This window comes from Dendrobates tinctorius, unplaced genomic scaffold, assembly GCF_039654945.1.
Source record: "Dendrobates tinctorius isolate UK_male_01 unplaced genomic scaffold, ASM3965494v1 ptg000152l, whole genome shotgun sequence".
Classification (NCBI taxonomy): domain Eukaryota; kingdom Metazoa; phylum Chordata; class Amphibia; order Anura; family Dendrobatidae; genus Dendrobates; species Dendrobates tinctorius.
Window position 1 is genome coordinate 5,607,926 of NW_027361819.1, and position 22,053 is coordinate 5,629,978.

The 22,053-nt window shown below is 40.3% G+C and overlaps 2 protein-coding genes across 2 annotated transcripts; both read left to right on the plus strand.

The window, feature by feature from the left end:
* The first annotated feature begins 621 nt into the window (after positions 1-621).
* On the plus strand, positions 622-10,493 carry LOC141050821 (up-regulator of cell proliferation-like). Its single transcript, XM_073547491.1, has 2 exons — positions 622-702; positions 2,220-10,493. The coding sequence occupies exon 2, from the start codon at positions 2,233-2,235 to the stop codon at positions 6,928-6,930; it is 4,698 nt and encodes a 1,565-aa protein (XP_073403592.1). The 5' UTR covers positions 622-702; positions 2,220-2,232; the 3' UTR covers positions 6,931-10,493.
* Positions 10,494-12,945: 2,452 nt separating this feature from the next.
* Positions 12,946-21,653, plus strand: LOC141050823 (up-regulator of cell proliferation-like). Its single transcript, XM_073547493.1, has 2 exons — positions 12,946-13,026; positions 14,544-21,653. Exon 2 carries the CDS (start codon positions 14,557-14,559, stop codon positions 19,252-19,254), a length of 4,698 nt encoding a protein of 1,565 aa, XP_073403594.1. The 5' UTR covers positions 12,946-13,026; positions 14,544-14,556; the 3' UTR covers positions 19,255-21,653.
* Positions 21,654-22,053: the final 400 nt, after the last annotated feature.

Consider the following 22,053-nt stretch of genomic DNA (forward strand, 5'->3'; position numbering starts at 1 on the left):
CAGCAGAGGCTCAGTATTGGGGTATCAGGTGCAGTAATAGGGACACATACGGCAGCAGCGGCTCAGTATTGGGGTATCAGGTGCAGTAATAGGGACACATACGGCAGCAGCGGCTGAGTATTGGGGTATCAGGTGCAGTAATAGGGACACATACGACAGAGGCTCAGTATTGGGGTATCAGATGCAGTAATAGGGACACATATGGCAGCAGCGGCTCAGTATTGGGGTATCAGGTGCAGTAATAGGGACACATATGGCAGCAGCGGCTCAGTATTGGGGTATCAGGTGCAGTAATAGGGACACATACGGCAGCAGAGGCTCAGTATTGGGGTATCAGGTGCAGTAATAGGGACACATACGGCAGCAGCGGCTGAGTATTGGGGTATCAGGTGCAGTAATAGGGACACATACGGTAGCAGCGGCTCAGTATTGGGGTATCAGGTGCAGTAATAGGGACACATACGGCAGCAGCGGCTCAGTATTGGGGTATCAGATACAATAGTAGGGACACATGTGGCAGCAGCGGCTCAGTATTGGGTTGAGTAGTTTGTGCATGCTGGAGATAGATGGGTAGTAATCTGGAAATGTGAGAAGTCAGATGTGTCTTTGTTGTATTGTCTGCAGATGAGTCCTGCTGGAGAAGTCGTCATGTCGGTCTGAGTAAGATGCAAAAGTGAACGATTATCAGAAAGAACGTCACCTGTAAGTTATCATCTGTAACTGTATAGTAAACTCTTGTATATTCTGCAGGACTGGCATCTACCACTATGAGGTCACCATATGGCGGTAATATCAGTATTGTTTTTTGTATAGAGATTTGTTTCAGTTACAGCGCGGTCATCTACTGAGGTTCCCCTATACTCATGACTACAGTGTGCCACCTGAGTTGTAATCAGGGTTACCGGTTAGGGGCCCACTCAAATTTTTCGCCTCCCCTAAGCTGAACCCCTAGCTACGCCTCTGTGTTGACTAGAGGGAGCATGGTGGCTGTTGGAATCATGGTGGCTGTACGGCGTGTATTGGCTTTATTTGTTCTAGTATTTATAGGGGCTGTAGTTTCTTTAGGAGTCTGAATGACTGTAGTGTCAGTGGGTGTTGTAGGAGCTTTAGTTTCTTGGTGGAGCTATATTGATTGTAGTGGCTGTACTAGACCTTGCCTTCTCCTGGATCTCCTCATATCTCACTAACCGCACATTTACCATCTCCCATTCTACCTCCTCATCCAGCCCTCTCTCTGTCAGTGTCCCTCAAGGCTCTGTCCTGCTACTGTTTGCCTGGGACAATTCAGAGTCTCATGGCTTCCAGAGTACCATCTGTACCCTGCTGACACTCAGATCTACCTCTCTGGTGCAGACATGCTGTGCAGAGTCCCAGAGTGTCTATCAGCCACATCCTTCTTCTCATCACTCTTTCTAAAGCTCGATGTGGACAAAGCCAAACCCATCATCTTTCCTCCATCTCACTCAGCCCACCACCAGACCTATCTAGCACAGTTAGTTACATCACGCTTTCCACTGTATGAGAAGTCCACCACCTCAGAGTAATCCTTCGCTCTGACTTGTCCTTCAAACCAAACATACACGTTTACTCTTTTTTCAACTCCAAATCAATTAAAATGTTAGTACATGTTCCCATCTTCTCCAGCCTTGACTATTGCAATACTCTCCTCTGTGTCCTCCCGATTAACACTCTTGCACCTCTCCAGTCCATCCTTAACCCTGTTGCCTGCTTAATCTTCCCTTGCCCTTGCAAATAATCCAACTTTGCCCTCTGCCAATCCCTTTACTGGCTTCCGATTCCCCAGCGAATCCAGTTTACATTACTAACAATGACTTTCAAGACCTTTTCTAATTTATCTCTACATACAAACATTTTGATACAGGAAAGATATACAGGAAAAATTTTCTTTGCTGTGTTGTGCGTAAATATGTGATTCTTCAGATGTTGTATTAGTCTTTGCCTGATGAAGAGACCTGAGTAGTCTCGAAAGCTGCAATGTGTTACCATCTTTTCAGTTAGCCACTAAAAGGTATCAACCACTGAGGACTCTCAATTCTGAATATTCTTCTTACATACATTCATTTGAGAGCATCAACCCTTGTTATGTAGAACTTTGACTTCTTTGTTTGTACGACCAGCATGCTTTATTAGTATAAATCCAGTAGACAATAGAAATGAAAATTTCAGTCTAAGATTTCTTCTTTCTTTTTTTTTTTTAGCCAGGAAATTCCAATGGAATGGCTACTGTCCAAGCTCCATCTGGAGAAGATCCAAGGCTCCAAAATCAGTCTGGAACATGTGATGTGTATCGAGAAAGAGATCAGGAATGATGACACTTCACTGCTATGGACGTTTCTCAGAAAACTTATAGCACTGGATGAAACTGCACGAAATACCATGATAGATGAGAATGAAGATACCAACATAAGTGGTTTATGTGCAGAAGATGATCTGTTTGTAAACCAGATGTCATCTAGAAATTCCTCAAATTCTCTCCATCCCCTAGATGTCCTATGTGCTCTTCTTCGTTCTTCTGACAGCTTTCTACAACAATTTATCTTCTCGAAAATGTCCATGTGTCAGTTTGCGGTTCCTTTTGTGCTCCCTGCAGATAAGAACAATCCATGTACCCTTTCACTATGGCCCTTGAGAGAAATTGTAAAGAAGTGGAGACCAACATCATTACTAAGCACTAAAGGCTTCAGAGAAGACAACCTGGTGAATATTTCCATGCCCATCTTTTCGTTTGTCAGATTTGGAAATTGTACTCTCTCAAAATCCAGAACCCTCAACAATGTTCTCAGTCCATCCTACACTCATCATGACTTCTTCGTGCACCAGGACATGGAATGTGGTTATCATCATAGAACAATCTCGGAAGGACTTCTCGAGCTCTTCTGGCATTTTCCTGGTGGGAGTCAAAACTCTAATGTTTTTCTTGAACCCGTAACTATCATGAATTTACGTGGCGACCTAGAATTTAATCAGAAGCAGTTCAGTTTGTTGACCAAAGTCTCTTCTGCTGTTTTTATTTTCTCGGAAGATCTCCAAGAAAAACATTGTAAAATATTGGAGAGCTATGCACCAGGCAATCCAAACTACTACTTTATTATCTCTCTACCTGATGACAATCATTACAATGAGGAGACAGAAAATTATCTACACAAGTTAATAAGATCTCTAAATTTGACCAGTAAAAACATCTTGGTGAAAGATTCCGGGACAAATGAAGCCAAAATTGTAAAAGAGATACAAGGCTTCATAAGACGTTTGATCAATGCATCTCCGCAATCCATGACATTAGAGGAAGTTGGGAAAATTGCTAATGAGCTTGAAATCTATGTAGATGAGAATGCGGTGGAATGCCAAAGAGCCAAGACTATAGCTAAGAGGATCATCAGTCAAATAACAGACGTGTCACAATATAAGAAACAAACTATGACCCTGCAGGGGAATCTGTGGAAGAAGATTACTAAAAATGAGAAAGAACTCTGTAGGATGAAGAAACAGGTTGATGAAAGTGGGGAGACTTATAAGTCAGAGCTGAACAAGCAAATTATAGATCTGCGTAAGCAACAAAGCCAGCAAGAACTTCAGGCAGACATGAAGACGTTTTTGTTGGCACTTACTGACTTGCCTCATATGGAAAAAAAATATTTTTTGAAGTGGTTGAAGATATTTCTCGATGATATTGCTCGATCAAATCTAAAAGAGTTACAAACTGAGTATTTAAAAAATTCCACCAATATGTTAGTTCTGAGAGAAATAGATCAAAAGATGTCTGATGGCTCCCTTGGGTTAGAACATTTCTTACGTGAAGTCGGGCAGATGCATGAGTCTCAGTTTTTTAAACTTAATCATAAAGATCTAGGACAAAAACTCAGTGACCTCCCCGGATTAGCTGCTGATCTCATGCTGGATGGGTTTCCGTTTGAGTTGATGGATGGAGATGCCTCCAACATTCCCTTACAGTGGATAATGGATGTCCTGAGTGAACTGGATAAGAAGACTGGAGGACAATGCAGGATGAGGGTGATAACTGTGCTAGGAGTGCAGAGTACGGGAAAGTCCACCCTACTGAACACCATGTTTGGTCTACAGTTCCCTGTGGCCAGTGGTCGATGCACACGAGGAGCCTTCATGACTCTCATTAAAGTGAAGGAGAACTTCCAAGAAGAACTAGGCTGTGATTTCATTCTGGTGATCGACACTGAAGGGTTGAAAGCTCCTGAATTGGCTTCATTGGCAAAGAGTTATGAACATGACAATGAATTGGCCACATTAGTGGTTGGGTTGAGTGACATCACCATCATTAACATATCGATGGAAAACTCTTCAGAAATGAAAGATATTTTACAGATTGTGGTCCACGCATTTCTCCGTATGAGCAAAATAGGAGAAAAACCAAACTGTCACTTTGTTCATCAGAACGTGAGTGATGTGTCTGCTCATACTTTGGGAATGAGAGACAGGAACAAAATATTGGAGAACCTGAATCACATGACAAAAGCTGCAGCAAAAATGGAAAAATTGGAAGGGATAACTACTTTTAATGACATAATGAATTACAATCCTGATGAACACACATGGTACATTTCTGGCCTGTGGTATGGCATTCCACCCATGGATCCTATAAACCCTGGGTACAGCGAGGGAGTTCTTTCACTTAAAAAATATTTGATTGAGTTCCTGAAAAATAAAGTGCAGAAGCCACGGACTATCCCAGTTTTTCTTCAGTGGTTAAAAAGTTTATGGAATGCAGTAAAATATGAAAAATTTATCTTTAGCTTTCGGAACAGCCTGATAGCGGACGCTTACGACCAGGTGTCCGTAAAATATTCACAACTGGAGTGGAGCTTCCGAAAAGAGATCTACAACTGGATGACCGAGGTGCTGATATCAATAAAGAATGAGGAAGCTGAAAATCTATCAATGGAAACATTGACTGATATAATAGAATCAACATCAGAAATGCTGAGCAAAGAGGAGAAGAAAATGCACAATTTACTCAATAATTATTTTGATTCTGAACTGGAAAATGCACATCTGGTAGAAAAATACAGAGAAGACTTTATGAAAAGTGTAAAAAGTCTTAGGAAGGGACTTAAAGAAAAAATAGTCAACAAATGCAAAGAAGCCATTCATATCCAAAAGACAAAGCATAAGATAGAAGGTCTGAAGGATAGTTACATATCACAAATGGAAGAAAAAGTGACAACTCTAATATGCCTGTGCAGGGACAGGACTCAGAAAATGGATGACGAAAAGCTTGAAGGAGAATTTAATGCCATGTGGAATGACACAATAAAAAGCCTTCAAGTCAAATCCATAGCAAGACAAGACATTGACCACATCATGCTCCAGCAGCTCCGGAAGGACATGAGTCACAAGTCAGGTGCTGTCAATGAGAAACTGCTGAACATCCAGACGCTTCTTGAATTTGCACATGTAACTTTCGAGGTGCGTGATGAACACATCGATCTAAAATGGTACGAAAAATGTCACGACAAAATCATGTACAAAGTTAAAAGTTTTAAAGACTTCTACAAAAACGACTACAGTTTTAAATCAAAGCAGATAGCAGAACACCTGGTGGACAAAGGCTCGAGATTTGTCGATCAATGCGTGAAGATGAACGAGAATTACCATGATATGTTTTGTTTAGAATTACTTAAAATGGTCAATGATAAGTTCCAACAGCCCGATGTGAAGAACCTGCACACCACAGACCATTTTGAGCTTGACCTCAAGCTTTTACTTTTAGGCAGAGCAGCTTCAGAATTTCAAAAGATGCACGATAATTTCTTGACCTTAAATGACCCATACTTATGCTTAGAAACATTAAAATCTGAATATCTTTCAGTTTTCAAAGTAGTATTCAAGGAAAAGGATGAATGTACAACTAGAGCGAAACGATTCTGTGACCTTTGTCTCAAACCAGCCATTGTGGACTACGTGAACCATCGTCTTGGACAGGAGATAGTCAACGAGATGCTGAGTGGGGAAGACAACATGAAATACATGAGTCGCACTTTCTTTCAGATGCGGGTGCTCTGTAAGCTTCTCGAAGAACATTCTTTTGAGCAATACGTGAAGTATATCAATAACTATGAGCGTTTTGTCAAGGAATGTATCTTAGAGTTCATTAAAGAGAAATATGAAGACCCAGAAGCTTTGCAATCATTGCAGTCAAATATAGTCTTGTCCATTCTTCAGAAATTAAGAGAAATCCTTAAAGACTCCCAAATACAGGAAAGTGCAGATATCTCAGAATTCCTAAGAAATATTTGTAAGATGCTGAAGAAGGACTTGGTCATATCACAAAAAGATGTCAAGGTGATAATTTTTCAGAATTCTGTGCCCGTTACTCAGTTCGCTGCTGATGTTGAGTTCTTCCTTTCTGACCTTGGAGGGGATATTATATCAGAAATGAGACGGTCAACCATTGAGTCTGTTCTTGACGCAGTTATTCTAAAACCAGAAGAAGAACTGTTCAAGAAAGTGATTGGATGTGGGAACCAGTGTCCATTCTGTAAAGTCCCCTGTGAAGCTGGATGTGCTGAGCACACAGAGCACTTTGCCACTGTCCATCGTCCTCAGGGCCTGGGCAGATACAGATCGGTGGACACTAATGTCCTATGTTCCTCACTATGTTCTACAGATGTCGTCACCGAGAAGTCATTCCGGAACGCTGACACTGATTGGAAGTTCCATCCTTATAAGGATTATCAGGACTTGTACCCAGACTGGATGATCCAACCAGATCCCAGCATCAGTGCCTCCGACTACTGGAAATTCATCTTTAAAGAGTTTAATGCCAAGTTTGCAAAGGAATATAATGCAAAGCCTGCAACTCTACCCAAAGACTGGTATGACATAAGCAAGGGACAAGCTCATGAAAGCTTGAAGGAATCATTCCGTGTAAAATAAGTTCTGCCCCATGAAAAAAAAACATGAACAACACCATAGATCTGTATCTAATACTTGTAGATGGTGCAGCTTCTCATAAGGTTGGATGAAGGACAAGGCAGTATTTAAAGTTTATGCTGCCCTAGGCACTTTTTGCGCTGCCTCCCCCACATTGGTGAGTAGGACTCATGCAGACAATGTACCCGTTTTTTGCTCATCCTCTATCTTCTCTAGAAAAAAAAATGGTAACATAAACCATGGACGTGTTTGAACTGCTTATTTTTGTGTTGTCATTAGGGGAGCCCTAGTGAACACTGTACATGGATTACTTTGCAGGTTACTGTCACTGCACCCCCTCAGCAGTTGCCTGAGATACTTGTGTGGTACAGACAATCACTACTGGACACCTTTCCATATGGGCAGCAGTGGGTCAGAGAGGTATCCTATATAAACCGGAGAGGCATAAGGAAATCATTATGGCTGGTGAGCTATGCATGGCACTTCCCCCCCCCTCCCAATCTTCAGAATCTCAGATGTTCCTTCTGAAAAGCAGACAGTATTGTTCCTCAATCTTATCCCTTTTATGTAGAAGACCATTTTGTGGCAATGGACTAGATCAGAGGTAACCAACCTTTCTGACCTAGAGAGCCACATTCAGCTATGAGAGAGGGTCATGAGCCACATCCAGCTCCCACCCCCTCACAATAGTGGCAACCAGAGCCCCCATTACAGGTATAATGGTAACCAAAGCTTTTCCACAGAAATCACTCCAAAGCAGTATATCAAGATCCAGGGCTTCTCACAATACCTCCATTCAGTTCTCCCTCATCAAGAACTCCAAACACACTGTCACATCCAGCTTCAGGCGCCTCCTCTAGCAGGTAGGACCATCCTCCAGCGTTCCATACTTAAACTATCACAAAACCCCTAAGACCACTAAATGTGCATCCAGATCTGCACTTCTGTGCAGGGCTGCTCACACAATTCACCATTTTGAGATGTGCTCTTCATACCCGCTTGCTAGACCTGGAGCTAATGCACCAAGCTGGCCGACAGTTGCGAGCCACAATTCATGGGACCACAAGCCACATGTGACTCCTGAGCTACAGGTTGGGGACCCCTGGACTAGATCAACAAATTACCCAAAAGTGGCGATAGTGTCCTGTGTGTTATACATGGTGGGAGGACATTGTTGACAAAATCCCTCAATGTCTGTTATTTAATCCTTCTTCTCCGCTAGATTTCTAAAACTTAATATGGACAAAACAGAATTAATTATCTTTCCCCCATCTCACGTGACCCCTCAACGGACCTATCCATAAAAGTAAACAGCTGCCCACACTCTCCAGTCCCGTACACTCGCTGCCTCGGGGTAATCCTTGACAATGATCTCTCTTTCAAACCACATATCCAAGCCCTTTCCGCTTCCTGCCGACTTCAACTCAAAAATATTTCATGGATCCGTACATTCCTCAACCAAGAATTTGCAAAAACCCTAGTCCATGCCCTCATCATCTCCCGCCTTGACTACTGCAACCTCCTGCTCTGTGGCCTCCCCTCTAACACTCTCGCACCCCTCCAATCTATTCTAAACTCTGCTGCCCGACTAATCCACCTGTCCCCCCGCTATTCCCCAGCCTCTCCCCTCTGTCAATCCCTGCACTGGCTCCCCATTACCCAAAGACTCCAGTTCAAAACCCTAACCATTTGTGAGCTGTCTTCTTTTTCTGTGAGCCACTGATTCTTCACAGATAACCTTGCTTTTAACATGTACCTACAATTACAACAATTTTTTACTTGTATATCACGACCCTTTCCTTTTTTTTTTTATCTCCATTTCTATTTTAATATGCATATACAAAAAAAATTTTTTCAATGATAATTTTTATTAATAATCTTTTATTCATATCATGTGATCACATTTTTATATAAAACATTTTTATTATATTGACTAAATAAATCTTTTTTAACATATTTATACAAGTATATTCATCACCTCTCCCCCTTTTTTTCCTTCATTTTTTCGTCTGCTCAATTAGGATGATGGTCTGAGCTGTGATCTACTGCTCCTTCCAGCTTCTTTTATAGTTCCAACACAGGTCTATCCTCGTATATTATTTTTTTCTTGTTTTTTTCATTTAATCTTCTTTCTTTTTATATGATCTGCAAATAAATATTTTGAGTGAATTTATTAAGGTGGAAACAATATAGTTTTAAACAATTTTATGTACATTTTTTTTGTTTGTTACTGATGACCTTTGACATTTCTTCCCTGTAACATGTGACTTTTTGGCGCCAATATTTGAAATTTGTATGTATAAAACTGGGAACAATCCTGTCTGTTTGTACATATCATCCCCTGAGGAAGAAGTTTCAAACTTCGAAACGCGTTGGGAAAATAAAAGTATACAAGCACACAATCTGGAAAGGAGTCGTTTTGTCTAGCAGCGCACGTTTAATCCAAAAACCATTTCTTTGAAATCTGATGATCTATGGTCACGATGTGGCCATTTGGATGTGCAGCAGCTTGACCTCTATTTCCTTTATGCCTAAAACTCTCCTGCCTTTGGTGAGTATAATAGCTTAAATTATACACTTTTTTTCTTGGGTAAGACCCTATTGCGCTCTTTCTCTTTTAGTTTTAACCACTTACAATCCTCTGGCGGTGCCTGGAAAACATCGCCGGTGTTAGAGAATATCTGAGCAGCAGAGGGTCCGTTACTCTGTACAAGGATGGAATACTTTCTCAACAGACTCTCGTCAAGGGAACGTCTTATACTTCAAACCATCGGAAACATCGGTTTCCCTACATCTGAGGAAGAAACTAGTAACCCTTTCAGTGAGGATGAAACAAAGACTTTTCGAAAGATTTTTTATGGTTTTAAAGAAGCTATCAAGGAGGAACTCCACTACAGTCTGGACGCTCGTTTTCTATCTATCTATCTGGAAGAGAACATTTGTCCTCGTGGACTGAGGTTAGTTTTTGACTCACCCTTTATGAATGATCTGGACTTTACACAAGACTGGGACAAGAATTTAAATAATTGTATGCAAAAAATGATTTTATTACTATACAAGAAAAGATCTAAATTAGCAGAGCCAGCAGCAATTAAAGTAATGAATCTTTCAAAGGACCTTGTTCCTTTTCAGAAACATCCTGAATATAAAAAAATTAATTCTAATGTCATAACGCATGTTATGCAAGTAGAACACGAAACCATTTTAAAAAAAATCAAAAAAGTTGCAGAGAGATAGAGAGGACTATAGAAATAAGAATAATAATAATAATAAAAAAATTGAAAATATATCTGGTACGGATAATAATGATATCTCGATTACTGAGACTCTGAATAAGACAGCTACTGGGAAAGTGTCCGAGATAACTGATGATAGACTTAATTTTGAGCAAATCTCTGTACCCCCAGAACCATTGAGTACACCCTCTATGCTGAATTTTAAAGGTCAAATAACTAAAAATAAAGATAATATTTTTTCTAAATCTCCAGTATTGATAACCACTAAAACTACTGCACCATTAATTGAAGCCCTGAAACACTTGGAAAGTATTAAGAAACAAATAATAATAATAATAATAACATTAAGAAAAATTTAATTGACACTATTAATCCGATTGTTAATCAAGATAACATTATCACACCCACCCCGGTGGAAGTTTCTTCACCTGCACTTATTGAGTTCCCTGACTGCATTCCTAATTCACTACTTGACCTTTCTATACATGAGGACACCGGTTTAATTTTACCCAAGGGTAACCTGATCCCTGAGGATAGCATTCCTATTACACTTAAAGATAACACGGTTTTAATTGATAATTCTAACACAGATAACACTGCTACGGTTCCTTTTTTACCTCAAATACTGAAAAATTCACAAATAGAAAATTATTTTCCACCAAGAACTGGAAAAAGAAAAGGCTTTATAGAGGATGCAGAGGGGGCAGATAAAAAAGAAAGGGAAAATACATGCAAATTAATGGACAGAAACAAAAATAATTCCTCCATTGTCGGGAGTAATATTTTTAATTTATCCTCGTATGTTCTCACTATTGATGAAACTAAAGTCCTTTCAAAAGGATTAAATTTTTGCCCCACCTATAAAACAAATGATTTCGATCTCTTTTTAGATCTTCAGTTATTCATTAGGAAACTCACACTAAAGAGACATTTCTTATTAAGAGAAATGAATAAAAATATAAATAATCGTACACAAATAAATGATGAAATTATTAATAAATCTGAGTTTCATTTGGATGTCCCAATTAAATCTAAATTTTATCCAGTTGAAGATAGGGGTCATCATTTAAAAGTTTTTAGCGATGTCGTCCAAAAGAAATTCAAAGAGATTACTAAAACTTCTTGTGGTCAAAAATACAATTTGACTAAGGATGAAAAAACTGCCTTGAAATCGCTTAAAACTAATACTGATATAGTGATCCGTTCAGCGGACAAAGGGGGTGGGATTGTCATTCAGAACAGAGAAGATTATTGCAAAGAAGCACTTAATATATTGTCTGATGAAAAATACTATAGAAGAGTTCCATTTGACGCTTTAACAAGATCCAAAGCGATCTATGATATATTAATTTTGGAGGGCAAGAATAACAATATACTTGATAAAAATGAATTTAAATTTCTGAATATTATGAACCCACGAATTCCCTTCTTTTACCATCTACCTAAAATTCATAAAAGTCTAGTCAACCCCCCAGGAAGACCAATTATTTCTGGTATTAATTCACTAACCAGTAATTTATCACATTTCATTGATAGAATAATGGTCTCAAATGTCCCTTTATTAAAAAGTTTTATTAAAGATTCTACACAACTAATCCAGCACTTGCAACAAATTGAATGGAAACCTCACTATATATTTGTAACTATGGATATATCTGCTTTATATTCAAATATCCCACATGATTTAGGTCTTGCCTGCTTCAACAAGATTCTACTGCAAGACATTAGATTAAGTAAGGAACAAAAGAAGTTTCTGTTAAAAGGCATGGATGTTATATTGAATAATAATTATTTTACTTTTAATGGAATTCTGTACCACCAGTGCCTTGGGACTGCAATGGGCTCAAAAGTAGCACCAACTTACGCTAATATTTTTATGGGGGTCTTTGAAGATTTTTATATTTTTAAATCCAAATGGCATAATAATTGTATTTTATATAAGAGATTCATAGATGATTTGTTTTTTTGTATGGGATAATACTGAGAATAATATTAATGATTTTATTTGTGATATTAATAATAATATTTGGGTGCAGTAATAGGGACACATAAGGCAGCAGCGGCTCAGTATTGGGGTATCAGGTGCAGTAATAGGGACACATACGGCAGCAGCGGCTCAGTATTGGGGTATCAGGTGCAGTTATAGGGACACATGCGGCAGCAGCAGAGGCTCAGTATTGGGGTATCAGGTGCAGTAATAGGGACACATACGGCAGCAGCGGCTCAGTATTGGGGTATCAGGTGCAGTAATAGGGACACATACGGCAGCAGCGGCTGAGTATTGGGGTATCAGGTGCAGTAATAGGGACACATACGACAGAGGCTCAGTATTGGGGTATCAGATGCAGTAATAGGGACACATATGGCAGCAGCGGCTCAGTATTGGGGTATCAGGTGCAGTAATAGGGACACATATGGCAGCAGCGGCTCAGTATTGGGGTATCAGGTGCAGTAATAGGGACACATACGGCAGCAGAGGCTCAGTATTGGGGTATCAGGTGCAGTAATAGGGACACATACGGCAGCAGCGGCTGAGTATTGGGGTATCAGGTGCAGTAATAGGGACACATACGGTAGCAGCGGCTCAGTATTGGGGTATCAGGTGCAGTAATAGGGACACATACGGCAGCAGCGGCTCAGTATTGGGGTATCAGATACAATAGTAGGGACACATGTGGCAGCAGCGGCTCAGTATTGGGTTGAGTAGTTTGTGCATGCTGGAGATAGATGGGTAGTAATCTGGAAATGTGAGAAGTCAGATGTGTCTTTGTTGTATTGTCTGCAGATGAGTCCTGCTGGAGAAGTCGTCATGTCGGTCTGAGTAAGATGCAAAAGTGAACGATTATCAGAAAGAACGTCACCTGTAAGTTATCATCTGTAACTGTATAGTAAACTCTTGTATATTCTGCAGGACTGGCATCTACCACTATGAGGTCACCATATGGCGGTAATATCAGTATTGTTTTTTGTATAGAGATTTGTTTCAGTTACAGCGCGGTCATCTACTGAGGTTCCCCTATACTCATGACTACAGTGTGCCACCTGAGTTGTAATCAGGGTTACCGGTTAGGGGCCCACTCAAATTTTTCGCCTCCCCTAAGCTGAACCCCTAGCTACGCCTCTGTGTTGACTAGAGGGAGCATGGTGGCTGTTGGAATCATGGTGGCTGTACGGCGTGTATTGGCTTTATTTGTTCTAGTATTTATAGGGGCTGTAGTTTCTTTAGGAGTCTGAATGACTGTAGTGTCAGTGGGTGTTGTAGGAGCTTTAGTTTCTTGGTGGAGCTATATTGATTGTAGTGGCTGTACTAGACCTTGCCTTCTCCTGGATCTCCTCATATCTCACTAACCGCACATTTACCATCTCCCATTCTACCTCCTCATCCAGCCCTCTCTCTGTCAGTGTCCCTCAAGGCTCTGTCCTGCTACTGTTTGCCTGGGACAATTCAGAGTCTCATGGCTTCCAGAGTACCATCTGTACCCTGCTGACACTCAGATCTACCTCTCTGGTGCAGACATGCTGTGCAGAGTCCCAGAGTGTCTATCAGCCACATCCTTCTTCTCATCACTCTTTCTAAAGCTCGATGTGGACAAAGCCAAACCCATCATCTTTCCTCCATCTCACTCAGCCCACCACCAGACCTATCTAGCACAGTTAGTTACATCACGCTTTCCACTGTATGAGAAGTCCACCACCTCAGAGTAATCCTTCGCTCTGACTTGTCCTTCAAACCAAACATACACGTTTACTCTTTTTTCAACTCCAAATCAATTAAAATGTTAGTACATGTTCCCATCTTCTCCAGCCTTGACTATTGCAATACTCTCCTCTGTGTCCTCCCGATTAACACTCTTGCACCTCTCCAGTCCATCCTTAACCCTGTTGCCTGCTTAATCTTCCCTTGCCCTTGCAAATAATCCAACTTTGCCCTCTGCCAATCCCTTTACTGGCTTCCGATTCCCCAGCGAATCCAGTTTACATTACTAACAATGACTTTCAAGACCTTTTCTAATTTATCTCTACATACAAACATTTTGATACAGGAAAGATATACAGGAAAAATTTTCTTTGCTGTGTTGTGCGTAAATATGTGATTCTTCAGATGTTGTATTAGTCTTTGCCTGATGAAGAGACCTGAGTAGTCTCGAAAGCTGCAATGTGTTACCATCTTTTCAGTTAGCCACTAAAAGGTATCAACCACTGAGGACTCTCAATTCTGAATATTCTTCTTACATACATTCATTTGAGAGCATCAACCCTTGTTATGTAGAACTTTGACTTCTTTGTTTGTACGACCAGCATGCTTTATTAGTATAAATCCAGTAGACAATAGAAATGAAAATTTCAGTCTAAGATTTCTTCTTTCTTTTTTTTTTTTAGCCAGGAAATTCCAATGGAATGGCTACTGTCCAAGCTCCATCTGGAGAAGATCCAAGGCTCCAAAATCAGTCTGGAACATGTGATGTGTATCGAGAAAGAGATCAGGAATGATGACACTTCACTGCTATGGACGTTTCTCAGAAAACTTATAGCACTGGATGAAACTGCACGAAATACCATGATAGATGAGAATGAAGATACCAACATAAGTGGTTTATGTGCAGAAGATGATCTGTTTGTAAACCAGATGTCATCTAGAAATTCCTCAAATTCTCTCCATCCCCTAGATGTCCTATGTGCTCTTCTTCGTTCTTCTGACAGCTTTCTACAACAATTTATCTTCTCGAAAATGTCCATGTGTCAGTTTGCGGTTCCTTTTGTGCTCCCTGCAGATAAGAACAATCCATGTACCCTTTCACTATGGCCCTTGAGAGAAATTGTAAAGAAGTGGAGACCAACATCATTACTAAGCACTAAAGGCTTCAGAGAAGACAACCTGGTGAATATTTCCATGCCCATCTTTTCGTTTGTCAGATTTGGAAATTGTACTCTCTCAAAATCCAGAACCCTCAACAATGTTCTCAGTCCATCCTACACTCATCATGACTTCTTCGTGCACCAGGACATGGAATGTGGTTATCATCATAGAACAATCTCGGAAGGACTTCTCGAGCTCTTCTGGCATTTTCCTGGTGGGAGTCAAAACTCTAATGTTTTTCTTGAACCCGTAACTATCATGAATTTACGTGGCGACCTAGAATTTAATCAGAAGCAGTTCAGTTTGTTGACCAAAGTCTCTTCTGCTGTTTTTATTTTCTCGGAAGATCTCCAAGAAAAACATTGTAAAATATTGGAGAGCTATGCACCAGGCAATCCAAACTACTACTTTATTATCTCTCTACCTGATGACAATCATTACAATGAGGAGACAGAAAATTATCTACACAAGTTAATAAGATCTCTAAATTTGACCAGTAAAAACATCTTGGTGAAAGATTCCGGGACAAATGAAGCCAAAATTGTAAAAGAGATACAAGGCTTCATAAGACGTTTGATCAATGCATCTCCGCAATCCATGACATTAGAGGAAGTTGGGAAAATTGCTAATGAGCTTGAAATCTATGTAGATGAGAATGCGGTGGAATGCCAAAGAGCCAAGACTATAGCTAAGAGGATCATCAGTCAAATAACAGACGTGTCACAATATAAGAAACAAACTATGACCCTGCAGGGGAATCTGTGGAAGAAGATTACTAAAAATGAGAAAGAACTCTGTAGGATGAAGAAACAGGTTGATGAAAGTGGGGAGACTTATAAGTCAGAGCTGAACAAGCAAATTATAGATCTGCGTAAGCAACAAAGCCAGCAAGAACTTCAGGCAGACATGAAGACGTTTTTGTTGGCACTTACTGACTTGCCTCATATGGAAAAAAAATATTTTTTGAAGTGGTTGAAGATATTTCTCGATGATATTGCTCGATCAAATCTAAAAGAGTTACAAACTGAGTATTTAAAAAATTCCACCAATATGTTAGTTCTGAGAGAAATAGATCAAAAGATGTCTGATGGCTCCCTTGGGTTAGAACATTTCTTACGTGAAGTCGGGCAGATGCATGAGTCTCAGTTTTTTAAACTTAATCATAAAGATCTAGGACAAAAACTCAGTGACCTCCCCGGATTAGCTGCTGATCTCATGCTGGATGGGTTTCCGTTTGAGTTGATGGATGGAGATGCCTCCAACATTCCCTTACAGTGGATAATGGATGTCCTGAGTGAACTGGATAAGAAGACTGGAGGACAATGCAGGATGAGGGTGATAACTGTGCTAGGAGTGCAGAGTACGGGAAAGTCCACCCTACTGAACACCATGTTTGGTCTACAGTTCCCTGTGGCCAGTGGTCGATGCACACGAGGAGCCTTCATGACTCTCATTAAAGTGAAGGAGAACTTCCAAGAAGAACTAGGCTGTGATTTCATTCTGGTGATCGACACTGAAGGGTTGAAAGCTCCTGAATTGGCTTCATTGGCAAAGAGTTATGAACATGACAATGAATTGGCCACATTAGTGGTTGGGTTGAGTGACATCACCATCATTAACATATCGATGGAAAACTCTTCAGAAATGAAAGATATTTTACAGATTGTGGTCCACGCATTTCTCCGTATGAGCAAAATAGGAGAAAAACCAAACTGTCACTTTGTTCATCAGAACGTGAGTGATGTGTCTGCTCATACTTTGGGAATGAGAGACAGGAACAAAATATTGGAGAACCTGAATCACATGACAAAAGCTGCAGCAAAAATGGAAAAATTGGAAGGGATAACTACTTTTAATGACATAATGAATTACAATCCTGATGAACACACATGGTACATTTCTGGCCTGTGGTATGGCATTCCACCCATGGATCCTATAAACCCTGGGTACAGCGAGGGAGTTCTTTCACTTAAAAAATATTTGATTGAGTTCCTGAAAAATAAAGTGCAGAAGCCACGGACTATCCCAGTTTTTCTTCAGTGGTTAAAAAGTTTATGGAATGCAGTAAAATATGAAAAATTTATCTTTAGCTTTCGGAACAGCCTGATAGCGGACGCTTACGACCAGGTGTCCGTAAAATATTCACAACTGGAGTGGAGCTTCCGAAAAGAGATCTACAACTGGATGACCGAGGTGCTGATATCAATAAAGAATGAGGAAGCTGAAAATCTATCAATGGAAACATTGACTGATATAATAGAATCAACATCAGAAATGCTGAGCAAAGAGGAGAAGAAAATGCACAATTTACTCAATAATTATTTTGATTCTGAACTGGAAAATGCACATCTGGTAGAAAAATACAGAGAAGACTTTATGAAAAGTGTAAAAAGTCTTAGGAAGGGACTTAAAGAAAAAATAGTCAACAAATGCAAAGAAGCCTTTCATATCCAAAAGACAAAGCATAAGATAGAAGGTCTGAAGGATAGTTACATATCACAAATGGAAGAAAAAGTGACAACTCTAATATGCCTGTGCAGGGACAGGACTCAGAAAATGGATGACGAAAAGCTTGAAGGAGAATTTAATGCCATGTGGAATGACACAATAAAAAGCCTTCAAGTCAAATCCATAGCAAGACAAGACATTGACCACATCATGCTCCAGCAGCTCCGGAAGGACATGAGTCACAAGTCAGGTGCTGTCAATGAGAAACTGCTGAACATCCAGACGCTTCTTGAATTTGCACATGTAACTTTCGAGGTGCGTGATGAACACATCGATCTAAAATGGTACGAAAAATGTCACGATAAAATCATGTACAAAGTTAAAAGTTTTAAAGACTTCTACAAAAACGACTACAGTTTTAAATCAAAGCAGATAGCAGAACACCTGGTGGACAAAGGCTCGAGATTTGTCGATCAATGCGTGAAGATGAACGAGAATTACCATGATATGTTTTGTTTAGAATTACTTAAAATGGTCAATGATAAGTTCCAACAGCCCGATGTGAAGAACCTGCACACCACAGACCATTTTGAGCTTGACCTCAAGCTTTTACTTTTAGGCAGAGCAGCTTCAGAATTTCAAAAGATGCACGATAATTTCTTGACCTTAAATGACCCATACTTATGCTTAGAAACATTAAAATCTGAATATCTTTCAGTTTTCAAAGTAGTATTCAAGGAAAAGGATGAATGTACAACTAGAGCGAAACGATTCTGTGACCTTTGTCTCAAACCAGCCATTGTGGACTACGTGAACCATCGTCTTGGACAGGAGATAGTCAACGAGATGCTGAGTGGGGAAGACAACATGAAATACATGAGTCGCACTTTCTTTCAGATGCGGGTGCTCTGTAAGCTTCTCGAAGAACATTCTTTTGAGCAATACGTGAAGTATATCAATAACTATGAGCGTTTTGTCAAGGAATGTATCTTAGAGTTCATTAAAGAGAAATATGAAGACCCAGAAGCTTTGCAATCATTGCAGTCAAATATAGTCTTGTCCATTCTTCAGAAATTAAGAGAAATCCTTAAAGACTCCCAAATACAGGAAAGTGCAGATATCTCAGAATTCCTAAGAAATATTTGTAAGATGCTGAAGAAGGACTTGGTCATATCACAAAAAGATGTCAAGGTGATAATTTTTCAGAATTCTGTGCCCGTTACTCAGTTCGCTGCTGATGTTGAGTTCTTCCTTTCTGACCTTGGAGGGGATATTATATCAGAAATGAGACGGTCAACCATTGAGTCTGTTCTTGACGCAGTTATTCTAAAACCAGAAGAAGAACTGTTCAAGAAAGTGATTGGATGTGGGAACCAGTGTCCATTCTGTAAAGTCCCCTGTGAAGCTGGATGTGCTGAGCACACAGAGCACTTTGCCACTGTCCATCGTCCTCAGGGCCTGGGCAGATACAGATCGGTGGACACTAATGTCCTATGTTCCTCACTATGTTCTACAGATGTCGTCACCGAGAAGTCATTCCGGAACGCTGACACTGATTGGAAGTTCCATCCTTATAAGGATTATCAGGACTTGTACCCAGACTGGATGATCCAACCAGATCCCAGCATCAGTGCCTCCGACTACTGGAAATTCATCTTTAAAGAGTTTAATGCCAAGTTTGCAAAGGAATATAATGCAAAGCCTGCAACTCTACCCAAAGACTGGTATGACATAAGCAAGGGACAAGCTCATGAAAGCTTGAAGGAATCATTCCGTGTAAAATAAGTTCTGCCCCATGAAAAAAAAACATGAACAACACCATAGATCTGTATCTAATACTTGTAGATGGTGCAGCTTCTCATAAGGTTGGATGAAGGACAAGGCAGTATTTAAAGTTTATGCTGCCCTAGGCACTTTTTGCGCTGCCTCCCCCACATTGGTGAGTAGGACTCATGCAGACAATGTACCCGTTTTTTGCTCATCCTCTATCTTCTCTAGAAAAAAAAATGGTAACATAAACCATGGACGTGTTTGAACTGCTTATTTTTGTGTTGTCATTAGGGGAGCCCTAGTGAACACTGTACATGGATTACTTTGCAGGTTACTGTCACTGCACCCCCTCAGCAGTTGCCTGAGATACTTGTGTGGTACAGACAATCACTACTGGACACCTTTCCATATGGGCAGCAGTGGGTCAGAGAGGTATCCTATATAAACCGGAGAGGCATAAGGAAATCATTATGGCTGGTGAGCTATGCATGGCACTTCCCCCCCCCTCCCAATCTTCAGAATCTCAGATGTTCCTTCTGAAAAGCAGACAGTATTGTTCCTCAATCTTATCCCTTTTATGTAGAAGACCATTTTGTGGCAATGGACTAGATCAGAGGTAACCAACCTTTCTGACCTAGAGAGCCACATTCAGCTATGAGAGAGGGTCATGAGCCACATCCAGCTCCCACCCCCTCACAATAGTGGCAACCAGAGCCCCCATTACAGGTATAATGGTAACCAAAGCTTTTCCACAGAAATCACTCCAAAGCAGTATATCAAGATCCAGGGCTTCTCACAATACCTCCATTCAGTTCTCCCTCATCAAGAACTCCAAACACACTGTCACATCCAGCTTCAGGCGCCTCCTCTAGCAGGTAGGACCATCCTCCAGCGTTCCATACTTAAACTATCACAAAACCCCTAAGACCACTAAATGTGCATCCAGATCTGCACTTCTGTGCAGGGCTGCTCACACAATTCACCATTTTGAGATGTGCTCTTCATACCCGCTTGCTAGACCTGGAGCTAATGCACCAAGCTGGCCGACAGTTGCGAGCCACAATTCATGGGACCACAAGCCACATGTGACTCCTGAGCTACAGGTTGGGGACCCCTGGACTAGATCAACAAATTACCCAAAAGTGGCGATAGTGTCCTGTGTGTTATACATGGTGGGAGGACATTGTTGACAAAATCCCTCAATGTCTGTTATTTAATCCTTCTTCTCCGCTAGATTTCTAAAACTTAATATGGACAAAACAGAATTAATTATCTTTCCCCCATCTCACGTGACCCCTCAACGGACCTATCCATTAAAGTAAACAGCTGCCCACACTCTCCAGTCCCGTACGCTCGCTGCCTCGGGGTAATCCTTGACAATGATCTCTCTTTCAAACCACATATCCAAGCCCTTTCCGCTTCCTGCCGACTTCAACTCAAAAATATTTCATGGATCCGTACATTCCTCAACCAAGAATTTGCAAAAACCCTAGTCCATGCCCTCATCATCTCCCGCCTTGACTACTGCAACCTCCTGCTCTGTGGCCTCCCCTCTAACACTCTCGCACCCCTCCAATCTATTCTAAACTCTGCTGCCCGACTAATCCACCTGTCCCCCCGCTATTCCCCAGCCTCTCCCCTCTGTCAATCCCTGCACTGGCTCCCCATTACCCAAAGACTCCAGTTCAAAACCCTAACCATTTGTGAGCTGTCTTCTTTTTCTGTGAGCCACTGATTCTTCACAGATAACCTTGCTTTTAACATGTACCTACAATTACAACAATTTTTTACTTGTATATCACGACCCTTTCCTTTTTTTTTTTATCTCCATTTCTATTTTAATATGCATATACAAAAAAAAATTTTTCAATGATAATTTTTATTAATAATCTTTTATTCATATCATGTGATCACATTTTTATATAAAACATTTTTATTATATTGAATAAATAAATCTTTTTTAACATATTTATACAAGTATATTCATCACCTCTCCCCCTTTTTTTCCTTCATTTTTTCGTCTGCTCAATTAGGATGATGGTCTGAGCTGTGATCTACTGCTCCTTCCAGCTTCTTTTATAGTTCCAACACAGGTCTATCCTCGTATATTATTTTTTTCTTGTTTTTTTCATTTAATCTTCTTTCTTTTTATATGATCTGCAAATAAATATTTTGAGTGAATTTATTAAGGTGGAAACAATATAGTTTTAAACAATTTTATGTACATTTTTTTTGTTTGTTACTGATGACCTTTGACATTTCTTCCCTGTAACATGTGACTTTTTGGCGCCAATATTTGAAATTTGTATGTATAAAACTGGGAACAATCCTGTCTGTTTGTACATATCATCCCCTGAGGAAGACGTTTCAAACTTCGAAACGCGTTGGGAAAATAAAAGTATACAAGCACACAATCTGGAAAGGAGTCGTTTTGTCTAGCAGCGCACGTTTAATCCAAAAACCATTTCTTTGAAATCTGATGATCTATGGTCACGATGTGGCCATTTGGATGTGCAGCAGCTTGACCTCTATTTCCTTTATGCCTAAAACTCTCCTGCCTTTGGTGAGTATAATAGCTTAAATTATACACTTTTTTTCTTGGGTAAGACCCTATTGCGCTCTTTCTCTTTTAGTTTTAACCACTTACAATCCTCTGGCGGTGCCTGGAAAACATCGCCGGTGTTAGAGAATATCTGAGCAGCAGAGGGTCCGTTACTCTGTACAAGGATGGAATACTTTCTCAACAGACTCTCGTCAAGGGAACGTCTTATACTTCAAACCATCGGAAACATCGGTTTCCCTACATCTGAGGAA